This window comes from Chrysemys picta, chromosome 10 (assembly GCF_011386835.1).
Source record: "Chrysemys picta bellii isolate R12L10 chromosome 10, ASM1138683v2, whole genome shotgun sequence".
NCBI lineage: Eukaryota > Metazoa > Chordata > Testudines > Emydidae > Chrysemys > Chrysemys picta.
Genome location: NC_088800.1, coordinates 33,210,857 through 33,235,515, shown reverse-complemented (window position 1 = coordinate 33,235,515; position 24,659 = coordinate 33,210,857). Strand labels below are relative to the sequence as shown.

Sequence of the window (24,659 nt, the reverse complement as noted above, 5' to 3'; positions counted from 1 at the left end):
GACAGTTTGAGGGGCACACAACTAGCATTTGGCCCAAAAATAAAAAAGAAGACATTTGAAAGTATAGTTGGCAATGAGACTTAATCCCAAAACTGTGGAAGTGATAATTTTGCTAATAAAATTTCATAAAGGAAAAGATGGAGCTAATCTGCCTTAGTTATTCTCCTTTATTTTAAAAGGTTAAAAACATCACATCTCTATGAACCTGGGCCTAAACTGACTTCCCTGTTTTAAACTCCCAAGTCTTTTTACCACTAAAACAAAATGAAAATCTTAATAGTCAGTTGTAGAAAAACCATGTATTTTTTTTTTCTAAGGTGCAACCAACCAACATAATCTCACATTCAGAAATCTGGTTCCTGCTTCTACTGAAGTAAACAATCAAGAACTTCTATTGATATCAAAGGGAGCAAGACTGGGTCCATTACTTGCATTGAAATCTGCAAGATTGGGCTTCAAACTGGCTCTCCTAAGTCATTAATAACTTTTTTTTAATATAGCACAAGCGCACTGTCTCTGCATAAGAGAATCAGTTACAAGAGAAATGTGAACCTGAATTTAAAATGAAATAAAGTTGAGTGTAGATGGTAAGGACATTAAAATTGCAGGGCTTAATTTAGTCTCCTGTTGTATTCTTTTCTTTGGGTAGCTTGTGTTGTCACTTAAACTATTTAGCTTCATTTAACCTACGGTATTTCTTTGTTGCCTTTTTATATGCAAGAATCTCCTAAAATTCTTTTGCATGTAGTTAGTCTTATGAATTTAGGATACTTCTTGAGACAGTTCTGGCTAATGATTAGTTGCCCCGTATCTTGTGTTCACTTAGTTCTTGTCTAAGACACTGTGATTTTTCCTGGTTTGTGTTGGTGCAAAGTGAAATTGCAGCCTGTATTCCATTGATGCATTTACATACTATTGAATATTCATACAAATTGCTTTAAAACAATTCTTGTCTTCATTTACAGAGTGGAGGCAAAACTTGAGCACTGGTATGTAACAGGACTGAAACAACAAAGTGTTGTACCTTCTCTTGTGGCTTCTATTGGGGATACCAAATCATCTTTGCTTAAAATAGTGTTTGAGACAAATCCAGAGGATAGTACTGCTGACCAGAGCCTTATAGTTGAATCACAGCCTGTGGAAATCATATATGATGCTGTGAGTAATATTCAAATTAGAAATGTATGGGAACACCTTTTGTTCTCTCTCAATCTCATTGCCTTTCCATCTCCTTTCAAATACTGTACCAAAGTAGTTTTTCTTCCTTGCCTTAATTTTTTGCCATCTGTTGAATTAATATTTAATTTATATTTTGGAACTGATGCAGTGTGTATTGGATGATTGCATATAAACTGGTATTATTTGTTTTTAAAGAGAACAATAAATGCAATGGTGGAATTTTTCCAGACAAGTAAGGGAATGGATCTGGAACGACTAACATCAGCCACATTGATGAAGTTGGAAGAAATTAAAGAAAGAACTGCTGCAGGTAAATAGATAAAAGTAACTACCATTGATAAGTGAACCCTTAAATATTAGCAAAGAGTCTGGGGGCCTTACTTGCGAGGCAGTATTAGTATTGATGTTTGAATAAACGTCATACCATGGGATCTCTGAATCAAAATTACTTTAGTTCTGTTTCTCTTGAGTCAATACACTGATAAGTGATTTAACCTCCAAATAGAATGCCTTCTAGCAATAAATTGAAAAATTGACTTAAAAACTTACAAGATGTTAGTATATAGAGAAGTTTAACCAAAAAGATGTCTGCATTAAAGATTGATCACTTTTAATCTGTAACTGCTCCTACAGTGAAAATGTGACTTTTACCTTGGTATAGTATTGTTTGTTCCATGTCCCATACCTATTGGTTACAGATGTGAATATATTTTCATCTTTTAATCTGTTGTTTTCCCTATTTAAGGACTAGCTCATATTATTGAAACACGCAAAGTCCTTGACTTGAGGATTAATCTGAAACCATCCTATCTTGTGGTTCCACAGACGGGTTTCCACAGTGATAAGTCAGACCTACTTATTTTGGACTTCGGTACATTTCAGGTATGCAGTTGGTTTCCTCTGGTTTCATTTGCATTCAAGAAAGAGGGAAATAGTACAATTATTTGTTTGTTCCCAAGAGGCTCGTTTTAAGACTGACAACAGGGCTGATCAGAGGTCAGTGGGTTTTTGTAAACCCACTAGTATCATTTGTATAATAACCTTTGTCATAAACACATGAATAAGAATCATCCAGAAGAACTATATTTCATTCTTTGTGAAATGTGGTTCAGTATATCAAACAAGTTAAATTGTAAGAGCTATGTGATTTTCAAAGCCATATCTTTCACTTGTTCATAAAGCACTGTGTACCTACATTTTTTTAGTTAAGTAGTCTTCCTTTTATTTAAGAAATAAGAAGACTTAAGAAAAGCTATTGAGCTATTCTGGAGCTGTGAAAGTTGATGCTATGGTGGTGGTGTAAAGCTGAAACTTGAACTCCTATATAATTTGACTAATATATTGTTGTAGAGGTGACGTGATTTATTTACAAAAATAAAAAAAAGTTACTGAACTTCTTCTATTTTCAGTTATGATATCTTAATTTTCATTAAGGATAACCGCGTTGACATTTCTAAAATACCTCTTCTGAGGTAGTCAAACCAAAAATTACAGGCTTTAAAAATCTAGTAGTTTTACCTGTACAGTACTGAAATGAATAATATAGTGTGTGTATAAATATTGTGCTTTTAGTAGACGTACTTTTATTTCTTTCAATCTGTCCCACCAGTTGACCAGCATAAATCAAGACGGTCATCGAGCTTCCAGTTTTTCATCCTTGGAAGAGATTATGGACAAAGCTTATGACACGTTTGATGTGAAAATCAATAATGTACAACTTCTCTTGGGCAGAAGAGGTATTAAAGCATAATCACTATCTAATCAAAGAACAATAAAAATGTTTAAATGTGTATTAGTAGATAGTGGTTTGTTCGTATACATTACGTATAATGTAAAGAAAATACAAATTAAAACTGTAAAACTTCCATTATTTTGAATTTTCCAGTATCTTGAATAAAATGCCCATTTGTTCTCTGGAAATCTATATTATTGCTGTACTCATTCAAGTGTTAGCAAGTAAATTAGGGTTAGGTAATTTAGTATTATGCACCTATTGATAGGCTCATGAATTTTTGTTTGTTTGGATTAATAGACAGCTCAGACTAGCTGCAAAATATATATGATGGTCTTTTATGATGATTTACATGTGGGGACTCTTATGTTAAGAAAAATATTGTGAGGAAAAGAAGAAATCTGACATTCTGATAATGGCTGAGTTCATAGCTCTTGCTTCTGGGTTTCAAGGTTGTAAGTGAAAATACTTCTTGGTTTTGGCCCATGCTAGATGCTGATAAAGCATGGTGTTAGGGGTGGTTGTTTTCTGACCTGTGGAAGTCCATGCAATATCTTGCCTATATGAACTTAGGTTTCTGCAGTTCATTAGATGGGCTGGATTTTTTAAAGTAATTCTTAAATGATTTTTCTGGATTATTTTTTATACGGTCTCTTTATTACAAAATAAAGCTTGTGAAGTTTAATTTTTAAACTGGATAAACACTCCTTCAGGTGAAGACTGGAAGAAGGCTCGATTTCAGCATCCATCAGCTTTGCACATATTACAGCCTATGGATATGCGTGTGCAATTATCCAAATCAATGGTGGAGAAAGACATCAGAATGGCTAAGTAATGTATCAGCACTATCAGACAATTAATTTTTGCTTGGTTATTTGTGCTTATTGAAAAAGGGCATTGTCACTGAAACCCAATGGGACAAGATGGAGTTTGAAGACTTATATGCATGGTCTTAATTTTCTCCTTGTTATGGGCAAAGTCAGTAGCTACACTTATAATTAAGGCTGCCTAACAGTTTACATGTTGCTTGTAACTTCGCCAAGCTTCAATCATTTGGGCTGAGACTTGCCATATTGAGTGTTTGCTGCAGGCTAAGAATTTTGTAAAGTTTCAGCTAAAACAGTGCAGCCTTTTGTGAGAATCAGATAAAGGAAAAACACCTTGTTTTGCCCATGTTAAATTGCTAAAGTGTGTCTATGCTTTAGAGCAGGCACTTAAGAGAATTCACTCTCGTGTCAAGGATGTGCTTTTTGTCATTCCTGTGAAAATTTGGCATTAGTTGTGAGCCTCTGAAAAATGGCACATGGATACTTGTTAGCATTTGGCAGCTAAATTCTCAGAAGATTCTATCTGCACTGTCTATGCTCCATGCTCATACAGTTCCTATTGGCCTGCAATAACCTATTGCTGTGTAGACAAACCCTCTTAGCAGAAGCATTTCTCTATCTGGTCTCATCTGTCTGGAATTTTGCTGATATATTCTTCAGTCCAGTATATTTTGGACTGTCTTTTGTACCTAAAACACATATTGGTTGTTAGTTCCATCAAGGTCCACTTAGTTGTTCTCAGCTGTGGATGACGGCTCTGTCTTTTCTAATAGAATGTCAATACATTTTTGAAAGGCCTGGAAAGATTGTATCCTCAGGTACAAGATCCTGTTCCACATGGGACTTAAACTTGATACTGTCAAAGCTTATGTTCTTTCTTTTAAGCTTTTAGCTATCTGTTCTTGACTGCCTCTTTCAGTGAAAGTAGCATTTCTGGTGGCTATTACTTCTGCTACGAGGATGAGTGAGCTGCAGGCCCTGATGTCTGGCCCTCATTCTAGTGTTTTCTCTAAAGACCAAGTTTACCTGTGTATTCATCCAAAGTTTCTCTCAAAAGTGGTATCTAGTTTTTATATCAACCAAGCAGTTTACCTACCTTCATTCTTCCCAAACCACATTCAGATAAAGATGAAAGGAAGGCTGCATGTACTCTGGTTATTAGGAGAGCATTGGCATTCTACCCTGACAAGTCCAAATAGTTCTCTGTCTGTCTTCCCAACTCTTTGTGGTGATCGCAGACAGAATGAAGGGGCTCCCAGTTTGTTCTCAAAACATATCATCTTGGATAACTTCATGTATCCGCCTGTGCTACTATTTGGCTAATGTTATCCTGCCAAGCGGAGTGACAGCATGTTCAACGAGATAGCAAGCTGCTTCTGCAGCCTTCCTGGCTAAAATTCCTATCTCAGACATTTGTAAGATGGCAACTTGGTCTTTGCTGCTCATGTTTGCTTCCTATTATGCCATCACTCAGCAAGCTCAGGATGATGCCAGATTTGGGCGAGTTGTCCTTTAGTCCCTGTGCAGATTAGGCTCTGATCCTGCCACCTGTTTCCGAGGCTTGTGAATCATCAAGAGAAGAATGCACATGTGCAATCACTTGAAGAAAAAAACCAGTAACTAACCTGTTCCATAATTGTTGTTCTTCGAGATGTGTTGCACATATCCGTTCTATGTCCTGCTGTCCTACCTCTCTGCCTCAGTGTTTTTCCGGCAAAAAGAAACTGAGGGAGGGCGGTGGTGACCTTGTCCTTTTATACATGTATGCACAGGCATGCAAGAGCAGTACCCCTCTGATACTTTGCTCCAACAGTTAATCACCTGTTAAAATTAAAATTTAGTAAACCTCTTGGTATCTGCTGAAAAGTTGGCTTACATGCAACTTCATTCCAATATTATATTGTTCACAATGCCGTTTTTTTAATTCTCTACCCCCCAGGTTTAAAGTTTCAGGAGGCCTTCCTCTGGTGCATGTGAGACTTTCTGACCAAAAGATCAAGGGGATTTTTGATCTGATTGATAGCATTCCATTTCCTCAGATGTCAGCCATGTCAGTTCAAAGCACAAAGGTAAACTGACTAGAATAATGGTAAACTTGAACTAAAACATGATAGTATAACTGCATAGAACCCTTTTAGTGAGTGCATTCTTTCATTTAGTATTTACGGAAAGCAGATATTGGCAGGTAAGAGAAGGCTACAGGATATCTGAAAAAAAAAGACAGTAATATGTTCATGTGTTGCTCTAGATGATGATGATGATGATGATGAAGAGAGTCTTCAAAGTCCACTTGAACACACACAACTAGTCTTATTTGAATAGGCAGTGTATTATCATATGTTGACTTGAAAGTTCAAATTAAAATTTGAGTCTAATCCACAAATTTTATTTGGGAAGCAGGGTGGATTTTCATGAGAATATAAATGAACATTCTGAAGTCATGATAAGTTATTGTAGATCAGTTTCTGTACTTGGCTATTTTTTTCTAGGTACCTGCTATCCCCATAATTACTGATGCAAGGAAAGGGTTACTTGACACATCAATATTGCTGGAAGGAGTAGAGTCAGGTAAGAAAATATTTTTAACTATTTCTAAAACAAAACTTTGCTAGGTGTTTCTGATCATGAAATGAGTGTTCTATGGACAATAAATACCTATGCATACCTATGAATTGCAAAATTTAAGGTGGCCTTGCAGATCTTGCTGATACTATCTTAAGACACTAAGCTTGCTTTTTAAAAATACATAATTAGCTTTTTTTTTTTTGTTCAGAAGATACATTAATTTACATTATGAAAGCTATGGAAGGCTTTCCTAATCTGAGATCAGTCATTCAGTGGGATGTTAACTTGTGGTATCTGGACCCTGATTGTCTCAACCACCTTGCACTTGTAATTACCATATTTAGAAAATACTTACATGAAGAGGCCTCAAACACAAGTAAACACAGAATTGATAATGACAAACAAATCAGTATGTCAAGGTACTAGCCATTGCAAAGAGAACATTTGCTCGCTTTTATATTTGGCTGTCAGTTCAACAGACAGCATAAAAATATTACATGTCTTTATTTCCTAGAGTCTGATGAATATTTTGATGCTGAAAATTCTTTTTCACTAACTGAAAAGGCTCTACATGAAGGACATGAACTAAAAAACAAAACAGAGACTATTAATGAGGAGTTCACAGACCTTCAATTGAAGTTTGAAATTAAAGAGGCATGTGTTTTACTTTTCTTTCTTCAAATTGCATTAGTCTCTCTTAATCTGTAGGACCATTATAAAGCAGTTATTATAGGATCCGTTACATGTCAAAGTGCACCCCCACTAGTCTGATGAACGGCACAACATTGATGAAATGTAACCTCAGAAAATAATACATTTACTTTAGCACCATAATCCAGCAAACTTCCATATGTAGTAACTTGATTGTGATGCCACATAAGAAGGAGGAAGTTGAAACATCGGGAGAGTCATTAACAAAGAACCAACCCTAGGAGTTTGCTTCCGCTTTGTAATAGCAAAATTCTACTGAAAATATTTGTTCACCAAGAATTAGAAATTCCCTCCCCTTTCCATTATGCTTCAAGTAGTTCAGATCTTGACAGCTCACCTTCCGTTTCACACTCTTGTGCAAGAATGCTAGTTGTTAAAGAAAATAAAACAGTAAAGGTAGCAGCAATTTCATTTTCCTCTTTCTGATTAATAAAAAATGGAACATCAGATATGAAAAGAGATGATCTGATACCAGGCTATTACTGACATTTGTGTAATTCTTATTCATGTAGGTGGTTTTAGAACTCACAAAGCAACAGAAAATAGAGGAAACAATACTTGTATTTAATGTAATGCAGCTCGGAACAGAAGCTACAGTCAGAACATATGACTTAACAGCTGTATCTTACTTAAAGAAAATCAGCTTGGATTACTACAAAACTCAAGGTAATGAAAATAATAAAACAAAATGGAGGATAAGAATAATAGTGTCTCTGCTTAGTAGACTTCATAGTTTAAACCTTTTTGTATCAAGGTTTCGACTGCCTACCCTAGACTTTCAGAGAAAAGTTCTACAGTATGATAGTTAGGTTTGATATTTAGAATCAGCCCCTTCTCTTTTGAGGCTGCAGTTGTGTGGGCCCATATAATTGTGTGCAGTGCTCCACATGGAACATATGTGCCGGCACAGTTGATGCCATTAAGACATTCACCTGGTTTTCTTTGCTTATCTAGTAAATGTGTAATTTTAGATATATCAGTCGTAGCTGCAAAATGGTGGAAGTCAAGTTTTAAAAATCTGGCCCTTACTCTTCGACATACATGGAAATTTTTAGGAAGATAAGTAGCATCTAGAAAATGAAGTCACCTTTCTTAGTAATACATTTGTGGCAATGTATTTGTTGTAGAGTGGGAAGGGGTTAATTTAAATTTGGTTCAGAGAAACAAGTAGTGGTAGCCTACCTCTTACTAATTCAGGGAAAACCAAATCAAAAGATGGAATCTTTGTTACAGACTAATTCATGAGACGATCCTCCGGCTTATGATTCCTACTATTTAGTCTCCAGCGGTTCTTTTACATACCTTTATGGGACACCATGATTGAAGCCAAGTAAAATAATCAGTTATTAACCATGGCTGTTTTATTATTAAGGAAAGGAAAAGAAAACATTAAACAAAACAGACAAATGACAGAGCACACTGATAAATTAGCTGTTTTGTTCAGTCTAGGTGCATGAGTGCATGCTAGCCCAATTCAAGCCCTATAAGAACAACTTCCTGATACTTGTTCATTTAATGATTTTGGTGTACACTGTAAATTTTGTCCATGTTGCTGTCTTTACTACGTTATAGATAAAGGATTCAGTGTTGAGATACTGAAGCAGAGCCTATTCCATTTGTCACTACTCTTTTTTTTTTTTTTTTTTTTTTTTTTTATTAAACCGAATGCTTTGTGAAACCTTTTTCAGAGGCACATATCAACATTAGTCTCCCAGCACGCATGGACTTCTAATGCCAGTTTGGCACCTACCTTTTTTGAAAATTACAGCCCTTTAAATGTTTTAATATTCTCATTCTTCAATATCAGTATTTTAAATATGGCAAAAAGAAAAGGTACAAGCCTGTGTAATGACAGTGTTAACTTGTCATTGCCTGTCTAAACGTTCAACTCAAGATGTAAACGTGGATTCTAGGTTATTAGCACAATGCTTCAGGCAGCAACACATTTTGAAGTGTTAAATAGAAAACGATGTTCGAGGAGAAGGGTTTAATAAAATCATTTCTCTGCCTGCTTCAATATTGCGAAAGCTGAATTCTCAATATGCTCTCATTTGGTATGTTACAGATAAAAAACGACCACTTCACTTAATTAGCTCTTCAGATGGACCTGGATTAGACCTTTTGAAAGTGGAATATATCAAGGTACATGCTTACTATTTAATAAGTATTTATTAAAATGATCTGTGAAGTGTATCTGGTAATAAGTTAAAAATTTAGTACATAAGGTATAAGTGAGTGCAGTCTACACAATGCAATGGCTCATTCAATTTGTCTATCTTTAACCTTTTATAACGTTTCCCTTTCAGGCTGACAAAAATGGTCCAAAATTTCAGTCAAGCTTTGACAACACTGAACAAACACTTCAGGTAACTGAATTTTTTTCCAAGTGTCTCATATTAGCCTCTTTACTTAGCAGGTACCTGCAAGTCAAAGCTGAGACTCACTGAAGAGTGGAATGTTAGCCTGACTTCCCTAGGTAAAGTGGTATGCTCTTATCTCAAGTTAGGTAACTTAAGATAAAATACTAGTAATGACAGGGCAACTTGAAGTTTCAGCAGGTCAAGTTGAAGCCTATGCTCCTCCATAGTCTTATCTTGACCTGCAAACTGTTGTGAAAACTACCAGCTGCTTGGTCTTCACTAGGGTTTTAACTAGCTAACTTGAGTTAATGAATTTTTTATTAAGATGATGTTTAAAAAAAGTGAACGGTACAGAGTTTAAGCATAGAAGTTTCTGGTTATCGGGAATAACATACAGATTATCAAGGGGTGCGAAGTTCGGTTTAAGATCAGGTGGCATAAGGAATACATAATCTGCAATATTCCCGACTGGGAGTAAAAGGTTGATGACAGACAAACTACAGACATGGAGATATGAGGGTATGAAGTTCACATAACGCCCACCTTCGGGTGTGGAGTCTAATGAGTGGATATGATGATGAGGATGGATTGACCCTCATTTGGTGAGTTTTAACGTTCAGGGAGTTCATGGTTCCAGTTCATATGATCCAAAGGAGAAAGTTTCTTGGTCCCTTTCTCGTACAGCCTTCATCTCTCTCCCCTCCCTCCCCCAGTGGAGACAAAGCCTTGAAGTCGAGATTGCCACCATACCACTCCATCCCTGTCCCCAAAGCATCCCTGCACCTTGGGGTTCAGAGGAGATGGCTATAACAGCTGCCCCGACCTAGGAAAATTCTCAGTTGCCCACTTAGGGCAGTTTTAGTGTCCCTTCGTGCCACTCTGGCAGTGCAAAGGGGCCCAACTCTCCTAGAAACTGTTAAGTTGCTTATGGATCAGAAGTCTCAGCCAATGAACTGAAATATGTGCTTAAAAGCCTTACTTCAGGCACCAAACATTTTAACATGACTAGATAACTGTGTAACAATTGGCGGAGGGAGCAAGCTCTGTACTAATGCTTTTTTCCTCCTTAGTTTGTGAAAAGGAAATATACAGCATATATTTAACTTGTGGGACTCTCAATATCTGATGTTCGGGTGAAATGTCAGAAGAGATTAAAACAACCTTGGGGGGTGGGGAGGTAAAAAAAAAATCTCCATTAACTGTGCCTGAGATTAAAAATGACAAAGGTAGTCAGTTTTCTTACCTTGGGGCATATTGCCAATGGGTGTCAGGAAGAAACTTTTTCCCTGGTGAAAACTGTGACTGATGTAAGGAGTGCCTTGAGGATGAAGGCACCTTCTTTTGAAGTATCTGCCAGTTACAGTTGAACTGAATATTTGACTGAAATGGTCAACTAGAGTGCTCTACATTGGGTCTATGAATTCTGTTTGTTCCCAGTTTAGATATTTTTAATATTTCTGTGAATCCTATAAGAGTTGAATTCTTTGGTACACATTTAGTGTTAAATCTTTACATTCCTTAATATGAAACTGTCAAGGTTAGTGAAAAGTGATAGAACTAGGCTTAGGTACATCAGCATAATTTTCATGAAAATGATTTTATTGTTGATGGTTCCCAGATGAATTTATCAAGTTATGGCCTAATTAAACCACATGTATTGCATCTTGTCTGTCTTTTTGTGTGTTTGGGACAACTACGGTGTGGTATAAGCCTGGCTAATACCTCTGGTATAGCACGGGATTTTTAGTAACATTCAACTGCAGCTTGCTTGAAAGGTTTATTTTGTCCAGCTGAGAACAGAGAGTTTAATAATGCAAGTGTTCCCCTGAAGAACTTTCTGGGAAGGTATTTTCTGCATCTTCTGGTAATTAGTATTATGCATTTTCCCCAATAGACTAAGTTCTCATGGCAACAAAGGTTAAGAGAACCAGAAAATACAAACTTAAAAAACAGATCAGGAAAAACTACTCAAAGAATATACTGGAGTTAACTAAAAGGAAAAACCCCCACAACTAGTCAAGTATTTGATGTCTTTTTAGTTTAGTTGCATGTCACCTTGTTCTTGTATGTTGGGAAGATGAAGCCAAATATTTATTGGTGATTACATACCTGTGTCATTTTCCCGTATAATTGTCACTCTGCAAGCCTAAATCCCAATCCATTCAGCATGTCTACTCGTGGAAGTGATCCACACGCTAAATGAATGTTATCTGTAGCTTTACTTTTTGTGATTTGGATTCTTTTGTTTTAAACAGGTGGCCTTTTCGTCGTTAAATTTTCTGTTACATACACAGGCCCTTCTCTCTACTATCAATTTTCTAACAGACGTTATTCCATCAAGCAGTCCAAGTACTGGTGACATAGGACACTCGCAAACCCAAGGAGAAAAGCAGCAAAAAGATACTAGTGTGAAGAAAGGTATAGTTAATATTTCTGGCAAGTCTAATGTTGTTCAGTGTGTCATGTTGGAGTGAAAGGGTAGATTTAAATTGTTAGACACTAATTTAGTTTTAAAAATTATTAAAATATTTAGTTTGCAGAAACAAGAAATGGTAGGCCAGTTCTTACTAATTTTCTTTCACTGCCAACTTAGAGGTATCCACTGTTTAGTCACAGGAATTATTTTACATAATTCAGGGGACACCATGATCAAGGCCAAGCAAAATAATGGCAGTTATTAACTATGGCTTTTTGTTATTGAAGTAAGGAAAAGAAAATATTAAACAATACAAATGATAAGCTGGTTATTTACATTACAATTTCTGTGGTATATCTCTCTGTGGAAAGCTTTTAACAGAGATTACAACCCTGAGAATGAACACCTCTGAGGTGTGCTTTCCTCTTGGTAAGTTAAAACTAAAATATATTTTCCCCAAAATTATTGTGAATCCATTTAGTATATCCTTAGATAAATAATCATGTTCATAGATGGGCAGAAGAATTTTGTTAAAAGGCAAGTTGTCCCATTGTTTATTAATATATAACCAGTTAGTATATCAGTAAGCCAGTTTATAGTTGGCAAAGTAAGTGATCTTAACTGCACCTTTATGAAACTGAAGAAAACATGGAAATCAGTTACTTAGAAGAAGCCATTTAAGGAGAAATCTTGAGACAGGCCAGTTAGCCAATATTAAGAATCTTAAATCCAATTAAATCCCAGTGTATCTCAGTTTACCAATGTTTAGCCTCTGTCTCCTCTCCAGAAATACAAGGTTTAACCACTTGGTGATCAACAGGAGAAACTTAGTCTTTTAAGTATCAGAGGGGTAACCGTGTTAATCGTTATTCACAAAAACAACAAGGAGTCCAGTGGCACCTTAAAGACTAACAGATTTATTTGGGCATAAGCTTTTGTGGGTTAAAAAAACCTACTTCCGTTTTTTTTTTAACCCATGAAAGCTTATGCCAAATAAATCTGTTAAGGTGCCACCGGACTCCTCGTGTTTTGTTTGTTTGTTCTTTTTGGTAATTAGTTTAGCCTCAAATGACCTTGGCGTAAAACATCTGACTATTCATGTATCAGTGAAATTAGGAAGTTGTTAAATGAAGGCATTCATTTAGATACAAAATATTTGCAAATGTGCATATTAAAAGAATCTTATTCCATTGTAAGCATTGGAGAACCAACAAAGGTTTTCATCTGTAAGTGGAAACATGAGTTAGAAGTAACCAGTATCTTCTTCTGTAAAATATTTCCCACCATAAATGTTCTTCAAGTTCAAGGAATGAAGACTTTAATGTGTCTACTAAAGAAATTAATTTCAAAAAGAATATTTCTAGTTTTATTTGTGAGAGTTTAAATTCAGGTTTTTCTTTGAAAAGAAAAGTGGGGGTGGCTGGTCTAGGCCCACTTTATTTCTAGATTTATTGCTCCGACGACCTAGTCTTGCATTCCTTTCACAATTAGGTTGCTTCTGAAAAGTGGTTACCTGGTTTGTCTGGTGTTTGCTGTTCTTGGGAGATAGAAGCAAAAACTTTAATAATATTATATAATAATAATATAATTAATTAACCTTCTATAATGTCTTGGATTAGCTTCAGCATTTTGTCACATAATTAGCTAAACATGTATATTGTTAAATTTCCAAGCCTCCTGGCTATAAAACTCCAGTATCCAATCTTAATGGCCAGTAAAGGGTTCAGTCATGCAAGATACTAAGCACTCTGGCCCTGATCTAGCAAACAAGTTAAGAACAAGTGCTTAACTAACAAGACTATTTGCTTACTTAAAGTTAAGTATGTGCTTAATTTGTTGGATCAAGATGCAGGAGCATGGATGTGTTCTAAAGATAGGTGTGGCAGGAAAAAGGGGGGAAAAATGGAACGTCTGTCACCTGTGTTGTCTTCAGTTGGGCTTTTTATTCCTATATATGCTTGTTTAAGAGCTGCTTCACGTGTGGCTCACTCAAACTGAGGTATGCCAATGACTTTCTCTCTCTGTTTGTGGAATAAAAAGTAAGGCAGGATTTTCATCCTCATTTCAGGGTAATATACAGAGAGAAGAGGCACACATTGCTTTTTGCAAGTAGTCATTAACTTAAGAGCTCGGTGCTGAGCTAGAGAATGCAAGAATAAACCTTTTCTGACAAGAGACTTGCTGAGGAAGTAGCGTGTTCCTTTTTTCAGCCTAATGAAAATTCTCTACGTGCTTCTGGAACATAGGAGCAAAAGTTGGAGAAATCTCAAGACAGTTGGTGACTGAGGCAGCAGTCTGTGCCAGCTTCCCAAGAGCTATAAAATGTACTTGGCAAGTGTCACATGGGCCAAGAAATGGACTACTCTGGCAGAAGAGCAGTCTAAAGCAGATTATCGAGCTAATGATCTGTTTACGGGTGATAGGTTCGCTCCTTCTGCAGACCAGTAACAAAGTTACTCCACAGATAATTAACAAACTATGAGCATTTGAATTTCAGTGTTGAGCATTACTTTTAACTATGGTCAGTCAGCACTTTTATTAATCAACACAAATATTTAGTCTCAAATTTTAAGAAAATCCTTTCTTATCCAAGCAATAAAATTAATCATGAAAATAAGGCCACCTGTACATAGAAGATGTAAATTGATAAAATGCTCAAGGGTTTTCATAACTAGAAAATATTTATCAATCACTGTAACAACTCATATTTTATAGTTGATGTTTTATATACAAATTAGTTTAATTAACATTGACTGCACTTAAGTAGCCATACTTGATTTCTCTAAAATTGTTGATCCACCAGAAGTAGCAGAAGTGGGTGTGCTACTTTCAACAGAGCTCCAGGCAACTCTGGCATTTAAAACATGTCCTATAGACTAGATCTGAGCAATTTAAGATTGGTTAATTTGTTCATTGGTCATCTGGAACCCTGTCAAGATTAGCACCACCATTGATGTATCAGCAATGAAGATGAACCAGAGGCAGCAGTGGTTAGGAGTTCTTAATTTAAAAAAATAACAAGGTTAATCTTAGTGGATGTAGTCCTGTCAACACTGGTTCTCCACTTGTAAGGTTAATTTTGAACTCCTTTTGTCTACTTGACAGAGGCCGAAGAGCTTCAAAGTATATTAAAAACAAACAAAAAAGGAGTTATGATATTCTTTGTTTTTACTTAGTAGTGACCAGAACTGCCAAGGATAAGCATGTTATTGACTTCAAGCTGTTTGCCAAGTTGGATGCCTTCTGTTTAAATGTGTGTGATGAAAAGAACAATATTGCTGAAATCAAAATACAAGGTAATGGCTTCTTTAGTAAAGAAAGTGATTACTGGACTTGTTAGTAAATTAGCAGTAGTTTCTTTGATTACTTTTTACCAGGTTATAAAGTATATCTTACCATGAAGATGTGAACTTGAGTTCTTTCACTTTTTGGGGATCTATTTCTGGTGCCCCAGTATGTATCCTGAAGCCATCTGGTGCCCCAAGTTTTAATTTTTTAATAATCACACGTGATGTAAAATGTTTCCACTTTATAAAATATAAATAAAGAAAATTTAACATTATCTGTGATATAACATTAACACTTTCTTAACTGAATAATAACCAGCTCTTTAAAAAAGCATTTTTCATCCATAGATCTCAAAGCACTTTACAAAGGAGGTCAACATCATTATTCCCATTTAAAGATAGGGAAACTGAGACACGGGGCAGGCAGTGACTTGCTCAAGGTGACCTAGCAGGATTAGGACAAAGGCCTCCTGAGTCCCAATACAGTGCTCCATCCTCTAGACCACACTGCAGCCAAACACATAAATACAGACAGGAGATGAGGAAAGGGATGTGGGGAAGCAGTTCCATTAAACACAGATGTGGGTGGATTGTTGTGATGTTAAGTCAGAATGGAGTTGATACCTTCTCTTGGCAAATAGGAACAGTTGTCCATAAACTTTCAGGGAAGGCTTGCGCATGAAGCTAGAGACTCTGTAGCTGGCTGTTAGACTTGTAGTTAAACTTTGTGGTACAATCTGCATTTGCATGAACATAACTGAAAACAAGCAGCATTGGATCTGATTCTGAAGTGCAAAGAATGCACATTTCTATCTGCTGCTGGATAAAACACATTTTTGTTCGTGTCAGTAGCAAGACAAAAAATAGATGCTTGTTTCTCTTCAATACCGGCAATCAATATAGGAACAAAAAATAGCTAATGGCATACATTATGTTTTAAAAATAACAACTTCTTCAGAGCTCTCAGAGGAATTCATTTACTATCTATCATACATAAAACTACAAGACAAATATTTCTGAAGCAAATAATGCTGTTAGGTAATTTGGAGTTGCACTTACCTCTCATTCTCTTGCAGGTCTCGATTCATCACTCTTCCTTCAGCCAAGTCACACGGTGCTCTTTGCCCGTCTTAAAGACATAATTGTCACAGATGTTGATTCAAGGACTGTTCATAAAAAGGTATAATGCATAATAAAAGGGTATTGCTATTTTACTTGATCCTTGGTTACTTTTATGTATATAAACCATTTGTGACAGAATAATTCACCTGAATATCTTTAAATGTTTGATTTGCTAAGTTCTATCAAGATAAGATGTTAGAGACACCAGGTGGGTGAGATAATACTTTTTATTGGACCAACTTTTACAAGATATTACCTCACCCACCTTCTCTGTCTATCTTGGGACCAGCAAGGCAACGGCAATGCTGCATACAAGATCTGATGTGTAATATGTAGGTGCAGGGTCGGCTCTAGGATTTTTGCCGCCCAAAGCAAAAACAATTTTGGCCGCCCCCCTCTCCCCCCCCCCGTTCTTTAATTACCCTGGCCCCGCCTCAACTCCGCCCCTTCCCCAAATCCCCAGCCCTGCCTCCTCCCCCCAGGCTCTCAAGCCTAGGAGGGAGGGAGGGAGAGAAGCGGCGCCCGCGCCGTGCCCACTCGGAGTCTCCCCTTTCCCCCCCCCCAGGTTTGAGAGCCTGGGAGGGAGGGGGAGACTCCGAGTGGCCGCGGCGCGGGCGCCGCTTCTCCCCATCCCTTCCAGGCTCTCAAGCCTGGGAGGGAGGGGGGAGCAGCGGCGCGCGAAACGGCCGCTCGGGATCTCCCCCTCCCTCCCAAGTTTGAGAGCCTGGGAGGGAGGGGGAGACCCCGAGCCGTCGCGGCGCGTGAAACAGCTGATTCGCGCGCCGCTGCTCCCCCTCCCTCCCAGGCTTGCGAGCCTGGGAGGGGGGCGAGCAGCAGCGCGCGAATCAGCTGTTTCGCGCGCCGCGGCAGCAGAAGCGGAGGTGAGCTAGGGCGGCCGGGGCACATTTTTAGGGACGGCATTCTGGCGCTAGCCATGCTGCCCCTAAAAATGTGCCGCCCCAAGCACCAGCTTGTTTTGCTGGTGCCTAGAGCCGGCCCTGTGTAGGTGGAACTGTAAAGTATGAAACCACTGGTAATTCTTTTTTTTTTTTTTTTTTCTTTTTTCAAATGTGTATTAAGTAGTTCAGTGGGGTAGCATTCTCTCCTTCAAGTAGGCTTTACATGCAGGTATACAGTGGTAAAGGTTTGCAGGTCTGCATCGGTGATTCCAGAAATCTAATTGTAGGTGGTATTGATCTTGGATTACAAAAACTTCAGTTTGGCACAATAGCAGTTATGATTCATGAGTCCCAAGCACCAGAATAGCCAGGGAATATTGCAGGTTTCAATAAAAGTGAAATTGCAGAGTTACATTTGGGCAATTACATAATGTCCAGTCTTCGTGGCTCAAAATACTGAGTTTCACAGGAAGTAAGTTGACATGAAAACTTATTTAAAGTTTACATCCCTCCCCCTTGCTAACCTAATGGGAAGCATTATCACAAATCAACAGATGGATTTAAGGCTCGCGTTTGGGAGATTTTTATAAAATCTGGATAATTGTATGTTTCCTCAGTCTTGCTACCAGTTTCCTTGTTGCTACTGGACATAACTATAATTATTTCACCTACTGTGGCAACTGTCAGAATTTTTACATTTCAGATCATTATGCTGAATTGATTACTGTTTCTACTCCTTTAAATAAAAATAAATAAACATTTAGATAGGAGTGATATTGAGTTGGTTCTTAATATTTTACCTACAAGATTGAAAATTACATGAAAATCCAGCAACATGTTAACTTGCAACTTCTCAAGGAAGAAGATCATGTAGTTCCCAGCAGCCTTATTTGTCTTACTGCATATGGAGTTACATTAAGACATTTAAAGGTGTGGTTAAAACAATGGAATAATAGAACATTCTAATTGTTTCTCCCCAAACATTGAACTGCAGTGCTATGGACTGGAAAAAGGCTAATGTAGTACCCATCTTTAAAAAAGGGAAGAAGGAGGATCTGGGGAACTACAGGCCAGTAAGCCTAACCTCAGTCCCTGGAAAAATCATGGAGCAGGTCCTCAAGGAATCAATTCTGAAACACCTAGAGGAGAGGAAAGTGATCAGGAACAGACAGCATGGATTCACCAAGGGGAAGTCGTGCCTGACTAACCTAATTGCCTTCTATGATGAGATAACTGGCTCTGTGGATGAGGGGAAAGCAGTGGATGTGTTAGTCCTTGACATTAGCAAAGCTTTTGATATGGTCTCCCACAGTATTCTTGCCGCCAAGTTAAAGTAGTATGGGCTGGATGAATGGACAGTTAGGTAGATAGAAAGCTGGCTAGATCGTCTGGCTCAACGGGTAGTGATCAATGGCTCCATGTCTAGCTGGCAGCTGGTTTCAAGCGGAGTGCCCCAAGGGTCGGTCCTGGGGGCGGTTTTGTTTAATATCTTTATTAATGATCTGGAGGATGGTGTGGACTGCACTCTCAGCAAGTTTGCAGATGACACTAAACTGGGAGGTATGGTAGATCGGTAGGGTAGGGATCGGATACAGAGGGACCTAGACAAATTAGAGGATTGGGCCAGAAAAAACCTGATGAGGTTCAACAAGGACAAGTGCAGAGTCCTGCACTTAGGACGGAAGAATCCCATGCACTGCTACAGACTAGGGACCGAATGGCTAGGTAGCAGTTCTGCAGAAAAGGACCTAGGGGTCACAGTGGACGAGAAGCTGGATAAGAGTCAACAGAGTGCTCTTGTTGCCAAGAAGGCTAACGGCATTTTGGGCTGTATAAGTAGGGGCATTGCCAGCAGATCGAGGAACGTGATTGTTCCCCTTTATTCGACATTGGTGAGGCCTCATCTGGAGAACTGTGTCCAGTTTTGGGCCCCACACTACAAGAAGGATGTGGAAAAATTGGGAAGAGTCCAGCGGAGGGCAACAAAAATGATTAGGGGTCTGGAGCACATGACTTATGAGGAGAGGCTGAGGGAACTGGGATTGTTTAGTCTCCAGAAGAGAAGAATGAGGGGGGATTTGATAGCAGCCTTCAACTACCTGAAGGGGGGTTCCAAAGAGGATGGAGCTCGGCTGTTTTCAGTGGTGGCAGATGACAGAACAAGGCGCAATGGTCTCAAGTTGCAGTGGGGGAGGTCGAGGTTGGATATTAGGAAACACTATTTCACTAGGAGGGTGGTGAAGCACTGGAATGCATTACTAAGGAGGTGGTGGAGTCTCCTTCCTTGGAGGTTTTTAAGGCCCGGCTTGAGAAAGCCCTGGCTGGGATGATTTAGTTGGGAATTGGTCCTGCTTTGAGCAGGGGGTTGGACTAGATGACCTCTTGAGGTCCCTTCCAACCCTGATATTCTATGATTCTGTGTTGTCATAGTTGATTGCATTTTCCCCCTTTAAAAAAGGAAAAGGAAAAAGGGGAGGAAAAAACTGACCAGAGATACCAGATTTATTTGATGAAGGAAAGTCAAATATATATTCTGATTTTTACTCTGACTGCACATACATGATATTAAAATTAGACTTACTTTTAAATTGTATGCCATAAAGAGCAAAAATTACAAGCATCACAGCTCAGAGTTTGACAGAAGTGTGGGGCTTTTAATGCCTTCTTAATAGTACTGAAGATTCAGAAGACTTTAGAAAAAAAAAAAGGAAAAAAAAGATGATAATGCAAAACAAGTCCTAGGGGATCAAATTTTGTCTGCAGGTATCAGTCACAAAATATCTGTGCTGCATACGTTGATAAATGAGGAAAATGGTATACTGTGCACAGTCTGTATGTTGTCTCTATTCCATAACTTTTTGATACTTAACCAGTTACTCTTGGATTTAGAATGCAAATCAATTCCTTATTGATGTTCATGCCAAGATTGAAGATTAAATGAGGACAAATTACTGGATTATTGGAGTGCTGTGTGAATATCTGACAATTAGTTTTAAAATATTTTCGTGATCATAGGTCTGAAATGACAAAGGAATTCTTAACAAATTTCAGAAGAGTTAAAATAAATATCTGTGCTCTAAGAATGAGAAGTTTCAGATGTAAGAATTGTTTATATTATACCTGTATATTGAATTTTGTATAATTTAAAGGGCTCCTTAATTTTAACTGGAGCATGAAGTGTTTAAATAGACTTTGCGAATGAGCACCCCTAGCTTGGCTTAACTTCAATATTAAATGAGTTTTATAGACTATTGCATGCATGTACTGCATTAGAGACAATCACTGAAAAAGCTAAATTGCCTCCAGGTGGGCTTAAAATAAAAATATTTTGTGGTTATGAAGACAAACTAGCAGATGGATTTGATATTTGAAAAATGGATGTGCAAATTGTTTTTAAATAGAATCTTTTGAGTATCCATTTTAGAATAATGTATTTGCTTTCTCTGCTGTTTACATATTTAGTTTCCTACTTTATTCATAAACATTCAGGAGGATAATATGAAAAGTAGATATAAATTTTGTTTTGCATTTACTTGAGAACCGGGAATAGTGATGTGAGGATCCTGTACCTATGTCTTCTCCAGGCTGTCTCTATAGTAGGAGATGAAGTCTTCAGTTTCAACCTGGCACTGTATCCAGATGCTACTGAGGGAGAAGCTTACACTGATATGTCCAAAGTGGATGGCATTGTCTCTCTGAAAGTGGGCTGCATTCAGATAGTTTATCTTCATAAATTCCTCATGTCACTTCTGGTAAGATTGCGGATTGTACTGAATTACCAGTTCAAGTTGTTTGAGTACCTCTGCTGTATGAAAGCCACTGGTAGCTTGCAGTTGCCATTACAAAAAGGACAGGTTTACTGTTTTAAATACATACTAGGAGGACAAAGGTTAGATAAAAGCATTAATTTATAGAATAAATTCTTAATTTTAATATATGTTGGATTTAAATAGATGATGTTGATCTACATGTGCTTGAAACTCCTTTTACAAAAATGAGACATGGCGTTAATCAGAATTGAAACGTGTTTTTTCTTTCTCAACATCACACACACTGACTTAAATTCATCATGCAAAACCCAACATTATTAGAGATGATCTTCTCTTGCAGTTGATTACCTCTATCATAACCTATAGCTCATGAGACTTCTTTCTATTTGCTTTTCTGCTCTTCATAGCATTGATGAGTTAAATGTTTGTATCTAGTTTACAGGATGCAAACTAAGTAGGATGTACTTCAAAGCTGATGTCATTATGACCTCTGTTCTCCATATTTCAGAACTGTTTGCTGAAAAATGACTTTTTAAAATGCAGTTAATGAATGTTGTTGATCTTAGCCACATCTTGGGTTTCTTTAGCTGACTTGTGAGCAAAAGAGCAATGTTGCTGTGCCCTGAGGCTAATGAGTTTTGATTCCTTTCATGAAGGCTGGCAATTTGTTGACATAAGAGTGAATCATGCTAAAGAAATAGGTTTGTTACATTTGGATAAATAGCAGAATGGTGAAAATTGTTAAAATGCCAGTTTAAGCAGGACAAGCTGTTTACACTGTTACTGAATGAGTGTTCTATAGTGTCCAGTAGCCCCATTCTCTTATCCAATAGAATCCTCAGTCTGTGATCTCTGGGAAAAGTTTATATTCCAAAATTTTCCTCTTTTGCTTTAACTAATGATCAGCATTTTTTTAATGTATTCTTTTTACAAGACTTTTACTAGTTAATTTGTGGTACTTCTAATTCTGAATGTCCCAAGAAAATGGAAACACATTCTTTTAGGATTAATAGAAACCATTGTACCTTTGGTCTGGGCTGAGATGTTCAAAGCTGAATGTCCAGTTTATATTAAAATGATTTGAATGCCAAATTTACATTAAAACTAATGAGACCCAGGTGTCCAAATCATTCAGGTGTCTGTGAAAATACATTAATAGTGTAAAGAAAAATAACTACACTTTTATAAAATTGTGGAATAGTGGTATGGGCATGCTTAAGGGGAAAATATTTATTTTTTGAATCTGGAAATTAGGAAATAACAATTTTGATGAAGAAGAGAGTGACATATCAATTAAATGTGTCCAATACAATATTATTGCTGAATTATCCCCTAGCATATGCATGTATCTTCCTTTAGTAAAACCTTAAGAAACACATGTGTATTCTCACTCTATCGATCACAGATATTATTAAATCTAAAATTATTAGAATTGCCAGTATTTTTTTTAAATTCCTTTTGGGAAGACTCTGAAGAAGCCATCATTTACTAGATTTGTTAAGCAAACTAGAGGAAAGAGCATAAAGCTTAATATTTTTAATTTAGCTTTCAGTTTCACAAAGTTATCTCTATTGTTGCCTGTGTCTGTTTTTCAAATTTTCTGTATTAATGTTAACATTATGCACTATCTATCCATGCATTGATTTCTTGTTGTGAAAGTGGCACAAAGAAGGGGTGTTTGGCTTGTCTTCTCCCAGTAAGACTGGGAGGTGCTAGTGAAAATATAATCTATTTTGTGCCAGGCTGCACCTTTTCTCTCCTCTCAGCAGACATGCTCCTCAGCTCACTTCTTGCTTTGCTTGAAGAAGCAACTTGTGTCTCTGGCTGAGGTGCTATCTTAGCTAGATCCCTGGTTGCCTCAGCTTTTAAAGTACCCAGACTTGTCCATAGGAACTTCACCAGGCACATACAGGCCACTAACTTATTTGGTAAAGTCCCAGAAATCCATCCATTGAGGGGCTGGCATCCTAGAATCCTCCTTCCTGGCATTCAGAGCTCTCTGTCCATGGACAGGAGACCCATCCTACAAAATCAGGCACTTACTGTCTCTTTTCAAGGGATCTGAACTCTTTTTGTATGGGTTCTGGACCTAACCTCGAAACGTCAGAGAAAGTCTAAAACAGTTTCCTTCCTATTACAATTTCTGCTTTCCACAATAATCAGGAGATTTAGTTCCCACAGTTCTGAAATCGCTAAATTGATTAAGATCCTCTGACAGTCATTCCCATAGAACTCTTAAACTTAATCTAGAGGAGGAAGTCCCACTCTCTCTTTACCCAGCTCCAGATTCCAAGGAAAAAGAAGAGGCCTGTGGATTACCTCTCTCTGGCAGCTTCTGATTTTGTTCTCATGTAGCTTATTACATGATAGACTCATGATTAACTTAAAGCTTAGAGACAATTCCACTGTATCAGTTGCCACCATGTGAGAAGAAAGAAGATTGCAAGGACTAATCTGTGTGAATTGATTGTACCTGTGGCATTCTTGCTATTGGAGAAACATGTATCTTACCGGTGGTATTTTTCCATGACATGGTGACATTGATGTAGTTACTCACCATTTAGGTACTGGCTTGAATAGCGATAATGCTACCAGGGAGAGAGAACCAAATGAATAGACATGTCAAAAAGTCACCAAACTGAAGAGCCGCCTTGTAGGGAATAGGTGATGGAGGTCTAGATGAGGGCAAAAAATGCTTAATTCTGATTGGTAACTTCCTTCCTGATTGACAGATAACAGGGCATATCTGATCTGTCAACCCATATTATCTTGCCATGGGAAAAGGTTAACAGATAAGAAACTTGCTTTTAACCATTAGTTATACAATAGGAGAGCAGCTAAGCTGTATCTTTATTTTTTTTCTTTCCACCCCCTTATATTTGTTACAGAACTTTCTGAACAACTTTCAAACAGCAAAGGGGGCACTGAGTGCTGCTACAGTTCAAGCTGCAGAAAAGGCTGCTACCAGCGTGAAAGATCTGGCTCAGAGGAGTTTTCGCCTTTCAATGGATATTCACCTGAAAGCGCCAGTTATAATCATACCTCAATCTTCAGTGTCCCATAATGCTGTCTTAATAGATCTTGGTCTGATCAGGGTACAAAACAAGTTTAGCCTGGTATCTGCTGAAGGCTGCTTACTTCCTCCAGTCATTGATAAAATGGATGTGCAGCTCACAAAGCTTAAGCTGTCTAGGTATGATAGTTGATTTTACTATCTTGAGCTTGAACTGAAAATTCACCAGTTAATTATTAGTAATTTACCTGCTATGAAGTTATTTAATGCAACTCCTCTGTAGTTTAGAACTCCATGTGATAGAACAAAATATTACTTTTCAAATATTGCTTAAATTAGTTGATGAATTTAGGATAAAAAGGTGTTTATTTTTTCTGTTGTGAAGGTAAGTAAAGCTGTAAATCATTAAATAGTGAGTTGACTGATAACAAAAGGCAACATTACCTCAAATAGTGTTCTATTTATGAAAACATAAACACACCTCAAGAATGTTTGTATTTGAGCTTTGAGGTGTTTTTTGAAATGTCAGAACAATGAATTAAATGAAATTTAATGTGGATAAATGTAAAGTAATGCACATTGGGGAAAAATAACCCCAACTATACATACAATATGATGGGGGGCTAATTTAGCTACAACTAATCGGGAAAAAGATCTTGGAGTCATCGTGGATAGTTCTCGGAAGACGTCCAGGCAGTGTGCAGCGGCAGTCAAAAAAAGCAAACAGGATGTTAGGAATCATTAAAAAGGGGATAGAGAATAAGACGGAGAATATCTT

At 37.5% G+C, this 24,659-nt stretch overlaps 1 protein-coding gene across 8 annotated transcripts in view; it reads left to right on the top strand.

Moving 5' to 3' along the window:
- The window catches only part of VPS13C (vacuolar protein sorting 13 homolog C), a 213,820-nt gene that overhangs the window by 66,471 nt on the left and 122,690 nt on the right, over window positions 1–24,659 (top strand). For 6 of the 8 annotated variants that reach the window (XM_065558347.1, XM_005285023.5, XM_008164092.4 and 3 more), the window contains 16 exons: window positions 966–1,158; window positions 1,375–1,489; window positions 1,925–2,061; window positions 2,789–2,915; window positions 3,625–3,742; window positions 5,678–5,807; window positions 6,228–6,306; window positions 6,818–6,957; window positions 7,527–7,680; window positions 9,080–9,156; window positions 9,321–9,380; window positions 11,630–11,792; window positions 14,967–15,086; window positions 16,154–16,257; window positions 20,683–20,850; window positions 23,757–24,061. In XM_065558347.1, coding sequence (XP_065414419.1) covers window positions 966–1,158; window positions 1,375–1,489; window positions 1,925–2,061; window positions 2,789–2,915; window positions 3,625–3,742; window positions 5,678–5,807; window positions 6,228–6,306; window positions 6,818–6,957; window positions 7,527–7,680; window positions 9,080–9,156; window positions 9,321–9,380; window positions 11,630–11,792; window positions 14,967–15,086; window positions 16,154–16,257; window positions 20,683–20,850; window positions 23,757–24,061 — 2,190 coding nt within the window. The remainder of the gene's footprint in view (window positions 1–965; window positions 1,159–1,374; window positions 1,490–1,924; window positions 2,062–2,788; window positions 2,916–3,624; window positions 3,743–5,677; window positions 5,808–6,227; window positions 6,307–6,817; window positions 6,958–7,526; window positions 7,681–9,079; window positions 9,157–9,320; window positions 9,381–11,629; window positions 11,793–14,966; window positions 15,087–16,153; window positions 16,258–20,682; window positions 20,851–23,756; window positions 24,062–24,659) is intronic. The other 2 variants (XM_042853814.2, XM_042853813.2) reach the window with 1 other exon arrangement.